At 36.5% G+C, this 18,685-nt stretch overlaps 1 protein-coding gene across 4 annotated transcripts in view; it reads left to right on the top strand.

The window, feature by feature from the left end:
• The window catches only part of LOC108734630 (long-chain-fatty-acid--CoA ligase 1), a 115,048-nt gene that overhangs the window by 42,930 nt on the left and 53,433 nt on the right, over positions 1–18,685 (top strand). For all 4 annotated transcript variants that reach the window (XM_025980246.1, XM_025980247.1, XM_025980248.1 and 1 more), the window contains one exon: positions 16,224–16,378. In XM_025980246.1, coding sequence (XP_025836031.1) covers positions 16,224–16,378 — 155 coding nt within the window. The remainder of the gene's footprint in view (positions 1–16,223; positions 16,379–18,685) is intronic.

Raw genomic sequence — 18,685 nt, 5'->3', positions numbered from 1 at the left:
TATGTCCCTGCATTTTAAGTCTGTAATATCTTCGAAAATATTCATTTAAATTACATGCTGTAAAGGGCCATATTGATCTATATTAAATGCACAAAGTATTTAAAAGTACGTAATTGGATAAGGATTAATGCTGTATTGCTTAAAATCGCTTCGTAAATAAGCCATTATTTCTCGTAAAAAATAAAGGATAAAAAATGGTTACTGTGGGTTATCCCTAAGAGATAGACATATACCATCCCGGACTTTTTTGTAGACCCTTTTAAGATGTACAATATTGTAGTATGTTATTTTGATCTATCTCGTAGGGTTCAGCCAGCGTTTGCAATGTAAGCGCAAAAAAATGTGTTTATTTACATCACATTAGAATCCTCTACAATTATCAGTGTTTCTCTACTATATTATGCATGTATTATACATAGTTTTAAAGATCAAAGCATACGTATGGACAAACAGCGGGGGAAATGCGTTGCATGATTTCGTTACATAGCAACTCGCACGAAACGAACTTACTCTACCGTGCGTAAAGAAGTTTCACTTCAAAAATGAAACGTCAGCTACGAAAGGTCAAACGTTAGTAAATAAACTTTATCTATTTTTCGTATCGTATAGTAAAATAATGTCCCTAATTTTGCCCTGTCGAACCCTTAAATTCTTTTCTTTTTTTTTTCAAATTTTCTATTATTCACGTCCACTTCTTGCGCCTCCACCGTTTCCGACTTTTACCTTTATTTCCTTATTCTCCATCCCCAACCACTCTTTCCACTCATATTCCTCCTTCTAGCGACGTTCCATATTTGTAAAGAAACCTTCTACTGCTCTTGTTCATATTCTAAATTAAGAATATTGTCTATAACAAATGAATGTGTGACATTCTGTACATCGATTAACTGTGCCATTTGTGCTGTAGGTATAGAGCAACATGTGTTACCCGGTTATAGGATTTGAAATTATTTTCTAAAATTATATACAAACAAGCTCGTTACGAGTACGAGGATATGAATTAATGCTTTGTTTTCAGCATAAACATGCTAAATATAACAGGGAAGCTGCCGGATGGTTAATTTTAGACACTTGAAGTGAAATGAACATCTTACTAATACATACTAAGTATATAAATGCTTTGCACTAAGTAACGCGTTTAATTTTACAACAAAAACTAATTTTATAATCTCTTATTTATTATATGTATTAGATGCCTACTTAAAACATTGGTCTCTCGGATAATTGTATAGGTATGAAATGCATCAAATCGAATAACGTTGTACATGGTGGAGTAATTTCAACCCTTTGCTAATCACTAAATAAAACAGTAGGCGAATCTACAATTACAGACAGGAGATCACAGACGTAGTTAGCTTTTCTTTTGCAGGGGTCAAGGGTGGGTCACACTCACACTGCTTTATATTTTAAGTTTCGTACAATCCAAGATCATTATTAAAGGTGAATCTTTGGAGCACGGCTGTGTATGGATATGAATTGTGGTTTTTGGGGGCTGCGGAAAAGAAAGGGTTTTTGAGATGCGGTATAGGAGGGTGTCAATAAGAAATAGACGAGATAGGTTCGTGGGACACTTTCTCAGAAATGAAAGGCTTGTTAAAAATATATTAGAAGTAAAAACGGAAGTTGACAGGGGTAGAGGTAGACCTATATTAGGTTATTTGTCGCAAATAGTTAAGTATTTAGGTTGCCCTAGTCATCGAAAAATGCGAGGATTGGCTCAAAATACGAAGAAGTAGAAGTACCAGTTCTTGAGCTTAAGACCTTATGATATTTATAATCCAAAATTCGGTTAAGACGGGACGAAGTAGAGATACGTGTCCCAGGCAGTCTTTGGAGTGATGAGCCTGTGATGATAATCCAAGACGCCTCAGATTCCGTAAAAATGATAGTGTAAAACCACAAGTACAATCTCATGTAACTTAATGCGTTCTATTCTAATATTAGTATATATTATGAGTCTGGAGATGAAATGTAGGGAATGTCTTGAGCGGCGTCCTTATTTCCTCCCCTGGTGCCTATGCTATTTTTTTCCACCGTTCGATCAGGAAGTGAAACTTTCCTAGATAAGTAATTTAGCCACAGATGGGCTAATGAAAGTTCTGGCCCATGTTCTGGTCCACTATAAACATTAACCTAATCCGATATAACGATAAAACGTGAAATTGACTAGGAGGCAGCCCATAAATTACGTAATACAAAATTCATCAACTTTTTTAGGTTAAATAACGCGTCAATTGTAACAGTTTTAGGCTCAAATATTTTATCAAAGTTGCATTGTTTGAAAATTTAATATTTATTTAATAAGAAAATATTGTTTTGGTAATTGCATCGCTGAAATAATTGAAATTTTGGTTGTTGTGCAGTTGAGGATGCTGAATGCAGCGACAATTTTTATTCTATCGATGATGATAAACTTAGACTATGGAGATGTAGCAATAACAATAAATAGGTCACTATTTTTGTATTGGCCAAATGGTAAGTGTATTTTCAAGGCCTCCTCTGCTCCCGTGATCGTTACAAACTTATTTTTAATAAAAAAAGTCACATGTTCGAATGATTCCATCAGATGGACGATAACATGTGTGTGTAGAGCACGTCATAAATTCCAATTCTAAAAAGGAAGGAATGGGATAAGCTAGAAAACTATCGCCAGCCTAGGGAAATAGAAACGTCTGGCATCACAAGGAAAGAGAAAGCAATGGAAGAAATACTTGAAACAAACATAAATATGATCTATGCGATAACATAACTATTACGCAGAAAATAGAAAATTATTAGACTGAGTAACAATAAGTAACAGTTATATGAAAATAGTATAGAACGGAAGTATGACATTTTCTCCTGGATGTGAGTAAACTAACAAAAAATGGAAAGCTGAATGCTCTGGTGGGGGAAGTGTTTTAAAAATAAAGAAGGTGCACCACAGGTGAGTAAAACAGGATGAAAGAAAGCATGGAAAATATAAAATATGAAATATTAATCCTAGGATTAGAAAAAAGCAATTCAAATTTTCGGGAAGATAGTAAAAGCGATGGGAGACCCTAGGAGGACATAAAAGAGTTTGTAGGACGTGTAAGAAAGTAGAAAAATCAAAGGAAGACTGTGTAAGATAGGGAAGTGTTAAACAAAAGGAAATACGACTATAACTACAGTATTCATACACACAAGAAAAAATTAGAGTTTAAAGAAAGAAGCAAAATAAAAATCATATTATTTTATCATGAAACGTATAGCATCTGAAAAACTGCTGAAATTATAGCGACAGTTCCAAGATCGATGACCTTGTAATGTGTCAAAAGTAAGAGCAGCTGAAAGCCAAGGGCACTAGTTTAAAATACATCTTGTTTGCTAAACATATGTATAATATATGAGTGTATATGTATGTTTGTATGAACGTATTTGTTGCTCGTATTTACGTCCATATTTGTATGTGTGAATAATACTATCCGGATTGCTACTTACTTTGATCTACATTTTACTGGCATTAACAGTTATTTAATTGAAGGAAGACCAACCAAGCAGGACTTTGCGTATTGACCTCTTTCGAAAGTTCAGTAACTAACTAGATCACTAGTGTTCCATACGTATAAGTATATTTATTTATTATAATCCTTATTGAACAGTGGTGGCGAACCTATGACTACTGATCCACAAAAATCTAAACTATATTAAACAATTATACATATAATATAAATATATATCAGATTTATAAAAAGTAAATAAATTTTTCTAATATTAAGAATCCATCTGAAAGTTATCAGTGTAATTATCATCATCAACTTCATCATCTTCATCATCTTCTTCATCTTCATCACAGGGTAGTGAGTCCTAAGACTAGTTAAATACACGCCTCCACTCTTTCTTATCCTGAAAGCTAATCTTCGCATTTCTCTAAAACTAAAACATCACAATTATTTGTAAAAAACAACAGCAACAACAGCTACGTCCTTGTTAAGTTACCTACTTACCTAGAAAAGTTTCACTTCCTGGTCTAAGAGTGGTGAAAAACAGCATAATAAGTTTCATATGTGGAAAATATCAAAAATTGCATTACAAATAGTTAAATCGCCAATTACTGATAGACTTCCAGACCGCTGATTAAACTTGTTATTATTTCACTACCAAAGTTAAAGATAAAATATTAGAGTGTTTAGTGACATAGGGTTAGCAGGGAACTAGCTTTGGATTCCATGTTTTGAAAGTTCTGTCCCATGTGTTGGTCCACCCTGAATACAAAATGTACAATTTAAAACATCAAGCATTGAACTTCACATGACGCATAAATTAAGTATTACGTTAAACAAGGCGCACTTTATATCCCATAAAAATTAAAACATAAAATTATGAGCATAACTTAAGCCACATAATTTCACTCTAACAGCTATAAAAAAAATTAATTTACAATCTGTGGGAAAACGCGTTCTTTCCATCTTTTAGACAGTGTTTCAATAAATAATTGGAAAGAATAAATACATACATTTTTTAAACACTTGTAAATATAAGTAGTTGTTTAATATCAATAACATAATACGAAATTATGCGAGAGTATCATTTAATGATGCAAAAATATGTCCTTTTCGAAGAGTAGTGAATAATAGTATAATATTTATGCACCAGGGAAAGAAAAACAGGCGGTGTGAGATATTCTTTGGTTTTCCTCCCTAGGTTATAATATTCTAATATTAACACGGAACTCAATGCAATTTGAATTATGTCAGATATTATGTATGTACTTATTACTCATATGTTATCGTTTTTGCGGAATTCAAGGCATTTTAAACGGAGTTGTATGGAACTTACAACGATGTGGTCCACTCCTGGCCCAGGAGGGTTAGTATTCTATTAATTCATAAAATATAACGCGAGGAATCGTCATTATTACGTAAATATGTATAATAAAATGAACTCGATAGTTTAACCATCTAATAAAGAGAAGATGATACTGTTTACAGTTTCTGTTTCGATCGTAGGTGTTTATTGCTTGTAGTTATATTTCATATTACCGAAGCACTTAAACTATGATTCATTTAAAATATATATTTCAACCCACATACTTCATAAATAAATGAATTCTATCGTCTTTTTGTGGTTTGGCACACTTTGATCTAGCTATAACACGTATGTAAATAGTNCAATCTCAATTCTAATGTAAATGGCAGGTAGACCGTCTAATTCTCAGCTGCCTCACCACCCTGACTCACTTTTAAATCACTTGTCTCAATCTCAATTCAAATGAAAATGTCATGCAGACCGTCAAGTTCTCAGCAGCTTCACCACCCTGACTCACTTCTAAATCACTTGTCTCAATCTCAATTCTAATGTAAATGGCAGGTAGACCGTCTAATTCTCAGCTGCCTCACCACCCTGACTCACTTTTAAATCACTTGTCTCAATCTCAATTCAAATGAAAATGTCATGCAGACCGTCAAGTTCTCAGCAGCTTCACCACCCTGACTCACTTCTAAATCACTTGTCTCAATCTCAATTCTAATGTAAATGGCAGGTAGACCGTCTAATTCTCAGCTGCCTCACCACCCTGACTCACTTTTAAATCACTTGTCTCAATCTCAATTCAAATGAAAATGTCATGCAGACCGTCAAGTTCTCAGCAGCTTCACCACCCTGACTCACTTCTAAATCACTTGTCTCAATCTCAATTCTAATGTAAATGGCAGGTAGACCGTCTAATTCTCAGCTGCCTCACCACCCTGACTCACTTTTAAATCACTTGTCTCAATCTCAATTCAAATGAAAATGTCATGCAGACCGTCAAGTTCTCAGCAGCTTCACCACCCTGACTCACTTCTAAATCACTTGTCTCAATCTCAATTCTAATGTAAATGGCAGGTAGACCGTCTAATTCTCAGCTGCCTCACCACCCTGACTCACTTTTAAATCACTTGTCTCAATCTCAATTCAAATGAAAATGTCATGCAGACCGTCAAGTTCTCAGCAGCTTCACCACCCTGACTCACTTCTAAATCACTTGTCTCAATCTCAATTCTAATGTAAATGGCAGGTAGACCGTCTAATTCTCAGCTGCCTCACCACCCTGACTCACTTTTAAATCACTTGTCTCAATCTCAATTCAAATGAAAATGTCATGCAGACCGTCAAGTTCTCAGCAGCTTCACCACCCTGACTCACTTCTAAATCACTTGTCTCAATCTCAATTCTAATGTAAATGGCAGGTAGACCGTCTAATTCTCAGCTGCCTCACCACCCTGACTCACTTTTAAATCACTTGTCTCAATCTCAATTCAAATGAAAATGTCATGCAGACCGTCAAGTTCTCAGCAGCTTCACCACCCTGACTCACTTCTAAATCACTTGTCTCAATCTCAATTCTAATGTAAATGGCAGGTAGACCGTCTAATTCTCAGCTGCCTCACCACCCTGACTCACTTTTAAATCACTTGTCTCAATCTCAATTCAAATGAAAATGTCATGCAGACCGTCAAGTTCTCAGCAGCTTCACCACCCTGACTCACTTCTAAATCACTTGTCTCAATCTCAATTCTAATGTAAATGGCAGGTAGACCGTCTAATTCTCAGCTGCCTCACCACCCTGACTCACTTTTAAATCACTTGTCTCAATCTCAATTCAAATGAAAATGTCATGCAGACCGTCAAGTTCTCAGCAGCTTCACCACCCTGACTCACTTCTAAATCACTTGTCTCAATCTCAATTCTAATGTAAATGGCAGGTAGACCGTCTAATTCTCAGCTGCCTCACCACCCTGACTCACTTTTAAATCACTTGTCTCAATCTCAATTCAAATGAAAATGTCATGCAGACCGTCAAGTTCTCAGCAGCTTCACCACCCTGACTCACTTCTAAATCACTTGTCTCAATCTCAATTCTAATGTAAATGGCAGGTAGACCGTCTAATTCTCAGCTGCCTCACCACCCTGACTCACTTTTAAATCACTTGTCTCAATCTCAATTCAAATGAAAATGTCATGCAGACCGTCAAGTTCTCAGCAGCTTCACCACCCTGACTCACTTCTAAATCACTTGTCTCAATCTCAATTCTAATGTAAATGGCAGGTAGACCGTCTAATTCTCAGCTGCCTCACCACCCTGACTCACTTTTAAATCACTTGTCTCAATCTCAATTCAAATGAAAATGTCATGCAGACCGTCAAGTTCTCAGCAGCTTCACCACCCTGACTCACTTCTAAATCACTTGTCTCAATCTCAATTCTAATGTAAATGGCAGGTAGACCGTCTAATTCTCAGCTGCCTCACCACCCTGACTCACTTTTAAATCACTTGTCTCAATCTCAATTCAAATGAAAATGTCATGCAGACCGTCAAGTTCTCAGCAGCTTCACCACCCTGACTCACTTCTAAATCACTTGTCTCAATCTCAATTCTAATGTAAATGGCAGGTAGACCGTCTAATTCTCAGCTGCCTCACCACCCTGACTCACTTTTAAATCACTTGTCTCAATCTCAATTCAAATGAAAATGTCATGCAGACCGTCAAGTTCTCAGCAGCTTCACCACCCTGACTCACTTCTAAATCACTTGTCTCAATCTCAATTCTAATGTAAATGGCAGGTAGACCGTCTAATTCTCAGCTGCCTCACCACCCTGACTCACTTTTAAATCACTTGTCTCAATCTCAATTCAAATGAAAATGTCATGCAGACCGTCAAGTTCTCAGCAGCTTCACCACCCTGACTCACTTCTAAATCACTTGTCTCAATCTCAATTCTAATGTAAATGGCAGGTAGACCGTCTAATTCTCAGCTGCCTCACCACCCTGACTCACTTTTAAATCACTTGTCTCAATCTCAATTCAAATGAAAATGTCATGCAGACCGTCAAGTTCTCAGCAGCTTCACCACCCTGACTCACTTCTAAATCACTTGTCTCAATCTCAATTCTAATGTAAATGGCAGGTAGACCGTCTAATTCTCAGCTGCCTCACCACCCTGACTCACTTTTAAATCACTTGTCTCAATCTCAATTCAAATGAAAATGTCATGCAGACCGTCAAGTTCTCAGCAGCTTCACCACCCTGACTCACTTCTAAATCACTTGTCTCAATCTCAATTCTAATGTAAATGGCAGGTAGACCGTCTAATTCTCAGCTGCCTCACCACCCTGACTCACTTTTAAATCACTTGTCTCAATCTCAATTCAAATGAAAATGTCATGCAGACCGTCAAGTTCTCAGCAGCTTCACCACCCTGACTCACTTCTAAATCACTTGTCTCAATCTCAATTCTAATGTAAATGGCAGGTAGACCGTCTAATTCTCAGCTGCCTCACCACCCTGACTCACTTTTAAATCACTTGTCTCAATCTCAATTCAAATGAAAATGTCATGCAGACCGTCAAGTTCTCAGCAGCTTCACCACCCTGACTCACTTCTAAATCACTTGTCTCAATCTCAATTCTAATGTAAATGGCAGGTAGACCGTCTAATTCTCAGCTGCCTCACCACCCTGACTCACTTTTAAATCACTTGTCTCAATCTCAATTCAAATGAAAATGTCATGCAGACCGTCAAGTTCTCAGCAGCTTCACCACCCTGACTCACTTCTAAATCACTTGTCTCAATCTCAATTCTAATGTAAATGGCAGGTAGACCGTCTAATTCTCAGCTGCCTCACCACCCTGACTCACTTTTAAATCACTTGTCTCAATCTCAATTCAAATGAAAATGTCATGCAGACCGTCAAGTTCTCAGCAGCTTCACCACCCTGACTCACTTCTAAATCACTTGTCTCAATCTCAATTCTAATGTAAATGGCAGGTAGACCGTCTAATTCTCAGCTGCCTCACCACCCTGACTCACTTTTAAATCACTTGTCTCAATCTCAATTCAAATGAAAATGTCATGCAGACCGTCAAGTTCTCAGCAGCTTCACCACCCTGACTCACTTCTAAATCACTTGTCTCAATCTCAATTCTAATGTAAATGGCAGGTAGACCGTCTAATTCTCAGCTGCCTCACCACCCTGACTCACTTTTAAATCACTTGTCTCAATCTCAATTCAAATGAAAATGTCATGCAGACCGTCAAGTTCTCAGCAGCTTCACCACCCTGACTCACTTCTAAATCACTTGTCTCAATCTCAATTCTAATGTAAATGGCAGGTAGACCGTCTAATTCTCAGCTGCCTCACCACCCTGACTCACTTTTAAATCACTTGTCTCAATCTCAATTCAAATGAAAATGTCATGCAGACCGTCAAGTTCTCAGCAGCTTCACCACCCTGACTCACTTCTAAATCACTTGTCTCAATCTCAATTCTAATGTAAATGGCAGGTAGACCGTCTAATTCTCAGCTGCCTCACCACCCTGACTCACTTTTAAATCACTTGTCTCAATCTCAATTCAAATGAAAATGTCATGCAGACCGTCAAGTTCTCAGCAGCTTCACCACCCTGACTCACTTCTAAATCACTTGTCTCAATCTCAATTCTAATGTAAATGGCAGGTAGACCGTCTAATTCTCAGCTGCCTCACCACCCTGACTCACTTTTAAATCACTTGTCTCAATCTCAATTCAAATGAAAATGTCATGCAGACCGTCAAGTTCTCAGCAGCTTCACCACCCTGACTCACTTCTAAATCACTTGTCTCAATCTCAATTCTAATGTAAATGGCAGGTAGACCGTCTAATTCTCAGCTGCCTCACCACCCTGACTCACTTTTAAATCACTTGTCTCAATCTCAATTCAAATGAAAATGTCATGCAGACCGTCAAGTTCTCAGCAGCTTCACCACCCTGACTCACTTCTAAATCACTTGTCTCAATCTCAATTCTAATGTAAATGGCAGGTAGACCGTCTAATTCTCAGCTGCCTCACCACCCTGACTCACTTTTAAATCACTTGTCTCAATCTCAATTCAAATGAAAATGTCATGCAGACCGTCAAGTTCTCAGCAGCTTCACCACCCTGACTCACTTCTAAATCACTTGTCTCAATCTCAATTCTAATGTAAATGGCAGGTAGACCGTCTAATTCTCAGCTGCCTCACCACCCTGACTCACTTTTAAATCACTTGTCTCAATCTCAATTCAAATGAAAATGTCATGCAGACCGTCAAGTTCTCAGCAGCTTCACCACCCTGACTCACTTCTAAATCACTTGTCTCAATCTCAATTCTAATGTAAATGGCAGGTAGACCGTCTAATTCTCAGCTGCCTCACCACCCTGACTCACTTTTAAATCACTTGTCTCAATCTCAATTCAAATGAAAATGTCATGCAGACCGTCAAGTTCTCAGCAGCTTCACCACCCTGACTCACTTCTAAATCACTTGTCTCAATCTCAATTCTAATGTAAATGGCAGGTAGACCGTCTAATTCTCAGCTGCCTCACCACCCTGACTCACTTTTAAATCACTTGTCTCAATCTCAATTCAAATGAAAATGTCATGCAGACCGTCAAGTTCTCAGCAGCTTCACCACCCTGACTCACTTCTAAATCACTTGTCTCAATCTCAATTCTAATGTAAATGGCAGGTAGACCGTCTAATTCTCAGCTGCCTCACCACCCTGACTCACTTTTAAATCACTTGTCTCAATCTCAATTCAAATGAAAATGTCATGCAGACCGTCAAGTTCTCAGCAGCTTCACCACCCTGACTCACTTCTAAATCACTTGTCTCAATCTCAATTCTAATGTAAATGGCAGGTAGACCGTCTAATTCTCAGCTGCCTCACCACCCTGACTCACTTTTAAATCACTTGTCTCAATCTCAATTCAAATGAAAATGTCATGCAGACCGTCAAGTTCTCAGCAGCTTCACCACCCTGACTCACTTCTAAATCACTTGTCTCAATCTCAATTCTAATGTAAATGGCAGGTAGACCGTCTAATTCTCAGCTGCCTCACCACCCTGACTCACTTTTAAATCACTTGTCTCAATCTCAATTCAAATGAAAATGTCATGCAGACCGTCAAGTTCTCAGCAGCTTCACCACCCTGACTCACTTCTAAATCACTTGTCTCAATCTCAATTCTAATGTAAATGGCAGGTAGACCGTCTAATTCTCAGCTGCCTCACCACCCTGACTCACTTTTAAATCACTTGTCTCAATCTCAATTTTAATGAAAATGGCAGGCAGGCCGTTAAGTTCTCAGCGGCCTCACCACCCTTACTCACTTCCTAATCGCTTGTCTCATCTCAATTCTAATTTAAACATCATCTCGTTATTTCCGCTACATATTTCCAACGTTTAATTTGGATATACTATTGTATCAATACTAATCCAGATAGTAAAACCGAAAATATATTTCTGCAAACTTATATAGTATTTTTTTATTTCATTTTTAACTGCTGTATTAAATAGAATTTAAATTTGTAATAGTTTTTTTTTTTTTATTTCAACCCCATGAGTTGCGTCAATTTTACATTTGTGATAGCATAAAATTATCTGTGGTAGAATCCAGTATAATAAAAAGGAAAATAATACATTTTCAACTTTGTTTTGCTCTATGTATTGGCGATGAAATCGATTCCGAAATGTTGTAACGAGAAAATCGTTACGTATACGCGATGTCAAATGATATTTAACGGTAAAACTAAGTTAGTCGTGTGTGTAAACCATAAAACAATGACAGCATGTGTTAATACGTTACATTGTTAGCGCCCACCAACTGAACACAATTAATTCGTTTCTGAAAGCTCACTGATCCGATAATCCATTGGAGTGGGAAGAAAATCGATTTTTTATCGTTTATATGAGAAACTAAAACTAAACTTTCTGGTGCAAACGTCCCTTTTGTTCTTTTTTAAAACATTTTGCAATTAAACGTAACGTATTGGTCATAGTCTTGCACGAAAACTATTTGTGAAAGAAATACTCTATAAATTTCTGCATGCCCCGTATGTACGAATAAGAGACCTTGAAATACAGTAACAAATAAAAAAAATTAATCAAATCATAATGCGACGACCCAGGTCCAGCACCCCAGTAGTTTCTGCAAATTACTGATCAAGAAGTTGCGTTCTTTAATAGTCTGAGATACAGTTTGACGGGTCACAGTGCAAAGGTATTCTATACAGTAGGGTCACTCTTTTCATTGATTTTTGCAGGTCATTAATCAACGTTATGTGAGCTGTAATTCTGTATACAAGGACGGCTTATATAGGGTTGTTCGGAAAGTCATTTCGTTTTTTTCCCGACAGAGGATCTAATTGTATTCTTTTGCACCCAACTTCACATTTAAGCCGTATAATTTTTATATGCTTTGAGAGCTCATATAGCAAGGCTTGTGTGTGAAAAATTCCAATTAATTCTGCGCAGTANTATTAATTCATAAAATATAACGCGAGGAATCGTCATTATTACGTAAATATGTATAATAAAATGAACTCGATAGTTTAACCATCTAATAAAGAGAAGATGATACTGTTTACAGTTTCTGTTTCGATCGTAGGTGTTTATTGCTTGTAGTTATATTTCATATTACCGAAGCACTTAAACTATGATTCATTTAAAATATATATTTCAACCCACATACTTCATAAATAAATGAATTCTATCGTCTTTTTGTGGTTTGGCACACTTTGATCTAGCTATAACACGTATGTAAATAGTTATGATCCAGATTAGTAAATAAAATCAAATCGGCTGATTCTAAGAACGACAGGAATACAGCAATGGCGAACAACCTCCATTAGCGGTAAAAATTAAACAACATATATTGTACCTATATTAAATTTTATTGGTGAGGATACCGTGGATAGAAATGAAGAGGTATTAGAGAGAATAGGAGAACAGAGGACTCTATGAATGTCAATAAGAAAAAAGCGAGATAGGTTGGTAGGACACCTTCTCAGGCATGAAGGTCTAATCAGAAGCATATTAAAGGCAGAAGCAGGAGTTAAGAGGAGTAGAGCCAGACCTAGATTATATTACTGTTCACAAATAGTTCAGGATGTGGGATGTTCTAGTTTTAGGGAAATGGGAAGATTAGCTCAGGATAGAAAAGAGAGGAGATGCGTGTCCAACCAGTCTTAGGACTGACGACCTTATGATGATGATGATGGTAGAAAATGGACTTAACAAACAACAGTAATCATTTAAAATTTGCAATAAAAAGAAGTAAGGAGAAAGAAACACCGTATAGCATTATGAAAGTAAAGGTCGAATTAAAAAGAAAGAATCACTCAAAGGTACTCAACAGAGGCTGGAGTATGAAAATAAGACACTAGCGCCTATTATGAAATGTATTAGGGGTAGATAAGAGGTAAAGATGGAAGAGGTAAACAAACAACAAACAAGCACATAATTCTAAAAATATAAGTTGTAGTACTTTTTTTTCAATTGAAGTAACCCTTCAATTACCTCAAAGTAAGAATAAATGGAGTTGTATTCTGAACTGCAGATGTAACGTAATAATAATAATAATGATAATAAAGGGAAAAGCGATATCATTAACTAAAGACCAAGTGCCATTAATTCGTTGTAAATCTTTTCATTCATTTCAGTTTTCGTAATCCGTTTCATGTACATTATTAAGTAAATCAATGTTTATTGGAATATATTTAAGTCGCGTTGAGATCGATTGTGATGACTTTCTGCGTAATATATTCAAAGATGTTTGAATTATTAAAAAATGTAATCGTTAATACACAAAGCAAACTTATTATAAACTAAACTCGAAGGACGATCTTTTTCTTTCGTTATAAATACAAGTAATAGAAAAAACAACAGAATTTTACAATAGGAAAGTATTTTAACATCCTCAAAATGACAAAATCCTTCATATTAATAAGGAATAAGTTCGATTTCTTATTACCCTTAAGGGATGCTTGCTTTCGTCCTTGAAATCAATCAGGGAAGTAATATCGCACTTTTGATATGGGTATATACAAAATTATTAATGTTTGACAGTGAAACAAAGTTATAATGATGGCCTGAATTTAAAACGTCAAAACATAAATAATTCAATGATTGATTGTATCTGTTTTATAATACCTACCATATGTATCAGCGTGTCTGTATTAGCTGCTTAGCTAAATTCATTTTATCGTACCGTTTCAGGAATACGAATAAATTATATACGGTAATATTTATAGTCAGTTCCGCTACGATGAACTCTTTAATTACTGTATTCGTGTTCATATAAGTTTTATTATTGCAATATTGAGGTCAACAAATTAACACTGATTGGAAATGGTTACTCGCATGGTAGCGCAATTAGAAGTCGGACCAGCAGAGACGATGCACACGCATGATATACGGTATGTCTGATCAGTATCCCGGAAAGGAGTAATATCCCGGAAAGGACTAACATCTGGAGACACTGTTGAGCGCATATGACGATAGCACCAGAACGTAGGGGGTGTCAAAAATATACGCAAAAAGTACCCCAGCTAATGAACCGTCAGCGATTGATAGCAATCGCGTTATATCGCAAGCATCAACTGACGAAACACACATACCTATTCGTGACCTTCGCAGCAGCTGACATGTAGACATGTCAATTGTACGTAATGATTAGTAAAAATCTGCACTCGTTAGCGTTCGATTGGCAAAGTATTACTACAAAATACAAAAATAAGTGCGAGACTGCTCATTTTACTTCTTTTTCAGGTACCTTCTTCTCCCTTAATTTTTTCGGTGTAGATACTGATAAGAATACTGCATTTAGGTATATGTATATTATAGACATATTGTCGTTTCAATCAAATGGCATTTGCCTGGGCAAATATCTTTCTATCAGGCAAACCGTTTCAGCCATTATTTTAAACACCACCCACCTATTCCGACGATTCGTAAAATGAAGCGGAATTAACCGTTTCGCCGTAATCTCTGGCATAGCCAGGAGGAACTACCTTTTACCACCATTAGTAGTTGGTGAAGATTAAACATCCAATAGTAAGGAATTGTGCGCCTTCAGCAAGTTCCAAGAATATCAACACAACAGTTGACGAAACAGCAGATAACGGCTGAAGGAGAAGAACCAATCCTGGAACACGGCCATCAGGCCCAAATACCAAATCCTCTTTAGGATTTTTTTAATAAGAGTTTCAATTCTTCGTCTATTGCAATATTTACACTGCATATTATGACGAATCACAGAGCTCTGTTTGAACGACATTGAGTTGCAGTGCCATTTGTAATGTATTTGGCGTATGCACTCAAACGTTTAAAGATAAAATGCATTCAATGTAGATGGAAGGAATACTTTCATTATAACGTACTACACGTTACATCAACTGAAGCTATTGTGCCCGTTTGTTTGTTCGGTGCACTTTTCATAACAAACAAAAGCTTCAATGGCAGAGAACTGGGTCAGTTTTTCACTTCGGCATACGAATTAGAAAAGTGCTTTTGAATTTGCAACAACTGAATAGACAACTAACTACATACAGTTACATACACATCATATATTCATGTATACGTATGCATTAGTTAATTGAGTTGCTTTTGAATTCAATGACATGAGTGTTTGGGTATTCTGGTTGGTAGTTTTAAACGAGAATATGAAGGAAGACTTCAGGTAGAAAGAAGAATCTTTTGACAAATAATTTTCAAACTAGAAAATATTTTCTACCAACCCCTGCCATTTCATGAATCTATTACATGCTAGAACGCTGAGCATTATATGGGACTATATCTTCAGTCCCATAAAGAAATTATGCGAAAATACTTAACTATAGGTAGCGTAATAGGGAAAGGTTTTATGTTATTTATGGTGATTTCCTTGTCACCCTGGAATTTTCGCACTACATGTATTCAATTTCATGGACGATAAAGTGTAACATACGCCCCAGGCATGAAATCGCATTTACTGTTTATTAGGGAAGTATTTTAACCCCATCCACGTGGAAATTGCTACCCAAACCAAATAAGTCAATGCAATATCTTACCCGAGAGAATGTTGCGCTTTCGTCCCTGAAATCAAAGCTAGTAGAGGTATCATGTTAAAAAATATTAGCTTTTCAGTAACTAGGTAAAGGAGCTACAGATGGCGTTCACTGTGCCGTTTGTAGTATTTTCTGAAACGCACTGTTAAGACAGCAGGTAAAAGTTGGTCTGTGTTCTGTCGGAGCTGTCTGCGACGCGCAGATGAGATCCAAGAAGATCGAAATCGCGATCCACGTCTGGCAGTTTCGACAGAATACAGACCACTTCGAATTATTTGATAGGTAAAGGAAAGGAAAATTTTATTAGAATTTTAAGTTTTTACCTTTAATGTATTTTCGTCGAATGCTATTAACTTCTAAATTTTCTTTCAGTTGACGAAATGGACCAATACTTCCACTATATAGGTGGCGGTGCTGGAGCCCTGGCGCTTACTGGCGTTGCAGCAGCTTCAGCCCTTTATTTGGCCAATAGGCCGGCAGCTCAACGACCCCTTTTTCCACTAAAAGCCCAGTGTGTCAACGAGGAGGTAAGCAAACAATTAGAACATTGATCACTTGTTTAAAATTATCTCTTATAATAGTTGTCCTTATTTATATTGTACATTAAAAGTTCGCTGTGAATGGTCTGTCAAAATTGTCAGACGTAAATCGCGATTTCGAATTCTGTGGTTATCAACACCACGCCCTAAAGACATGGCGTACTCTGCCACCAATTATCGTTCAATAAGTAACTGCAGACGCCGCAGTTAGCGCCATCTGTAGAGAGTATGAGTATTAAATTTCTACAGATAGGTTCACTACGTCGCGGTAGTATTTAGTTATTTATGTATTTATATTACGTTTAACGAAATATTCACATTATTTTTGATATGATTTTGAATAGATTTATTAGGTAGACCTTTAAAAACCAAATCCTTTACTAATATGGTTTTTAGCCCAGTTTTCATTGCATAGTTTAATTGAAAAGGTTATTATCAGTACCCAACCTAACCTAACTTAGCTTAATTAAATTGTTAACAAAATTGCGTGGAAGTAATATTCACTTGGTAAAATATGTCCTGCATTTTTACTAGGTGAACAATTACTATTTACATATTCACTAAACATTGTAGATTTTTATTTTTGGGATTTCTAACAATATGAATAAGAAGAATGAGGTGTTAAATAACTTTATTTTTTAATGCGTAGATCAGCAATACTGATATTGTTCCATATTTATATTTTTTATGTTCGTTTATCGAATTTTAGTGCGACTGTATTTTTACGATTCCTGCGATTGTTTGCAAAGTTGTAATATCTGTGTAGTAAAAAAATCGAAAATAGAATCAACGTCGATACTTTTATGAAATTATTGACAAAATTGTCGGTATCATAGTAGCCTGGTTTTTTCTGAAAAGTACAAAAAAGGACATAGAGATATATTGCGTTACATGCAACCATAAAAAAACTACATTATTTTTTTAAAAAATATATCGTGCTATAGGTAAATTTGTACTTGCAGCCATCTCTTTATAAAAACAAAGATCAAACTCAAGTATCCTAGAAGGCTATTTCGAAAGAACAGCTAAGCCTCACTACAAAATCATAAGTATAAACGCGAATGAGTTGAGAGCCATGACATATCTAAAAACTAACAAATTGAAACTGCAAGGGTTTCTAGTTCCTATAATTCACTACAGAACTCCCAATACCAAATTAAATAGTATATTTATATAATACGATTTCCAATTTAAAATTGATCTAAAATCAAAAAATTGTACGTGAAGTTTTGAACCATTTCCATTTATTTTCTTGCAAAATAGAAGAATTCTTAGTGAATTCCGTAAATCGTCAACGAAAAAAGTAATCAACTGTTAACAAAAGAAGAACATCTAATTGCGTCACGCGATGAAAACGTTGGCCCAAATTCGCCAGCAGAAAGCAACAAGAACTTGGAGGTGTAAGAAGAAATTTGCTGGTGTTAAAGAATCTGGGTCAAATGAAAAAATGTTGCTGTAACAGTACACATAACGTTGATGTTATAAGAAGCATCTTCATCGATTATGTTTTCAATATCGTCACCTACATATTTGCTGAGGTTAACAACTAATAACCACGAGTATAAACACGACTGACCCTCTGCACACAATTTCGATAGAACGAAAAGATAAAAAGATAATTTTTTACTTATTTTATTACGCTGTCAACCAGAATGTCGGGTTACATTATTAATTAATTGGGAAGCGTAGAAAATGACAGGCACACCGTCAAGTCCTCAGCTGCTTCACCACCCTGACTCACTTCTAAATCACTTGTCTCAATTCTAATGAAAATGGCAGGCAGACCGTCAAGTTTCCAGCAGCTTTACCATCCTGATTCACTTTTAAATCACTTCACTTGTCTCAATCTCAATTCTAATGAAAATGACAGGTAGACCATCTACTTCTCAGCTGCCTCACCACCTGACTCACTTTTAAATCACTTGTCTCAATCTCAATTCAAATGAAAATGTCATGCAGACCGTCAAGTTCTCAGCAGCTTCACCACCCTGACTCACTTCTAAATCACTTGTCTCAATCTCAATTCTAATGTAAATGGCAGGTAGACCGTCTAATTCTCAGCTGCCTCACCACCCTGACTCACTTTTAAATCACTTGTCTCAATCTCAATTCAAATGAAAATGTCATGCAGACCGTCAAGTTCTCAGCAGCTTCACCACCCTGACTCACTTCTAAATCACTTGTCTCAATCTCAATTCTAATGTAAATGGCAGGTAGACCGTCTAATTCTCAGCTGCCTCACCACCCTGACTCACTTTTAAATCACTTGTCTCAATCTCAATTCAAATGAAAATG

This window comes from Agrilus planipennis, unplaced genomic scaffold, assembly GCF_000699045.2.
Source record: "Agrilus planipennis isolate EAB-ADULT unplaced genomic scaffold, Apla_2.0 scaffold79, whole genome shotgun sequence".
Lineage (NCBI taxonomy): Eukaryota > Metazoa > Arthropoda > Insecta > Coleoptera > Buprestidae > Agrilus > Agrilus planipennis.
Note: the sequence above shows the minus strand (reverse complement) of the source record. Positions and strands in the feature narration are given on the sequence as shown.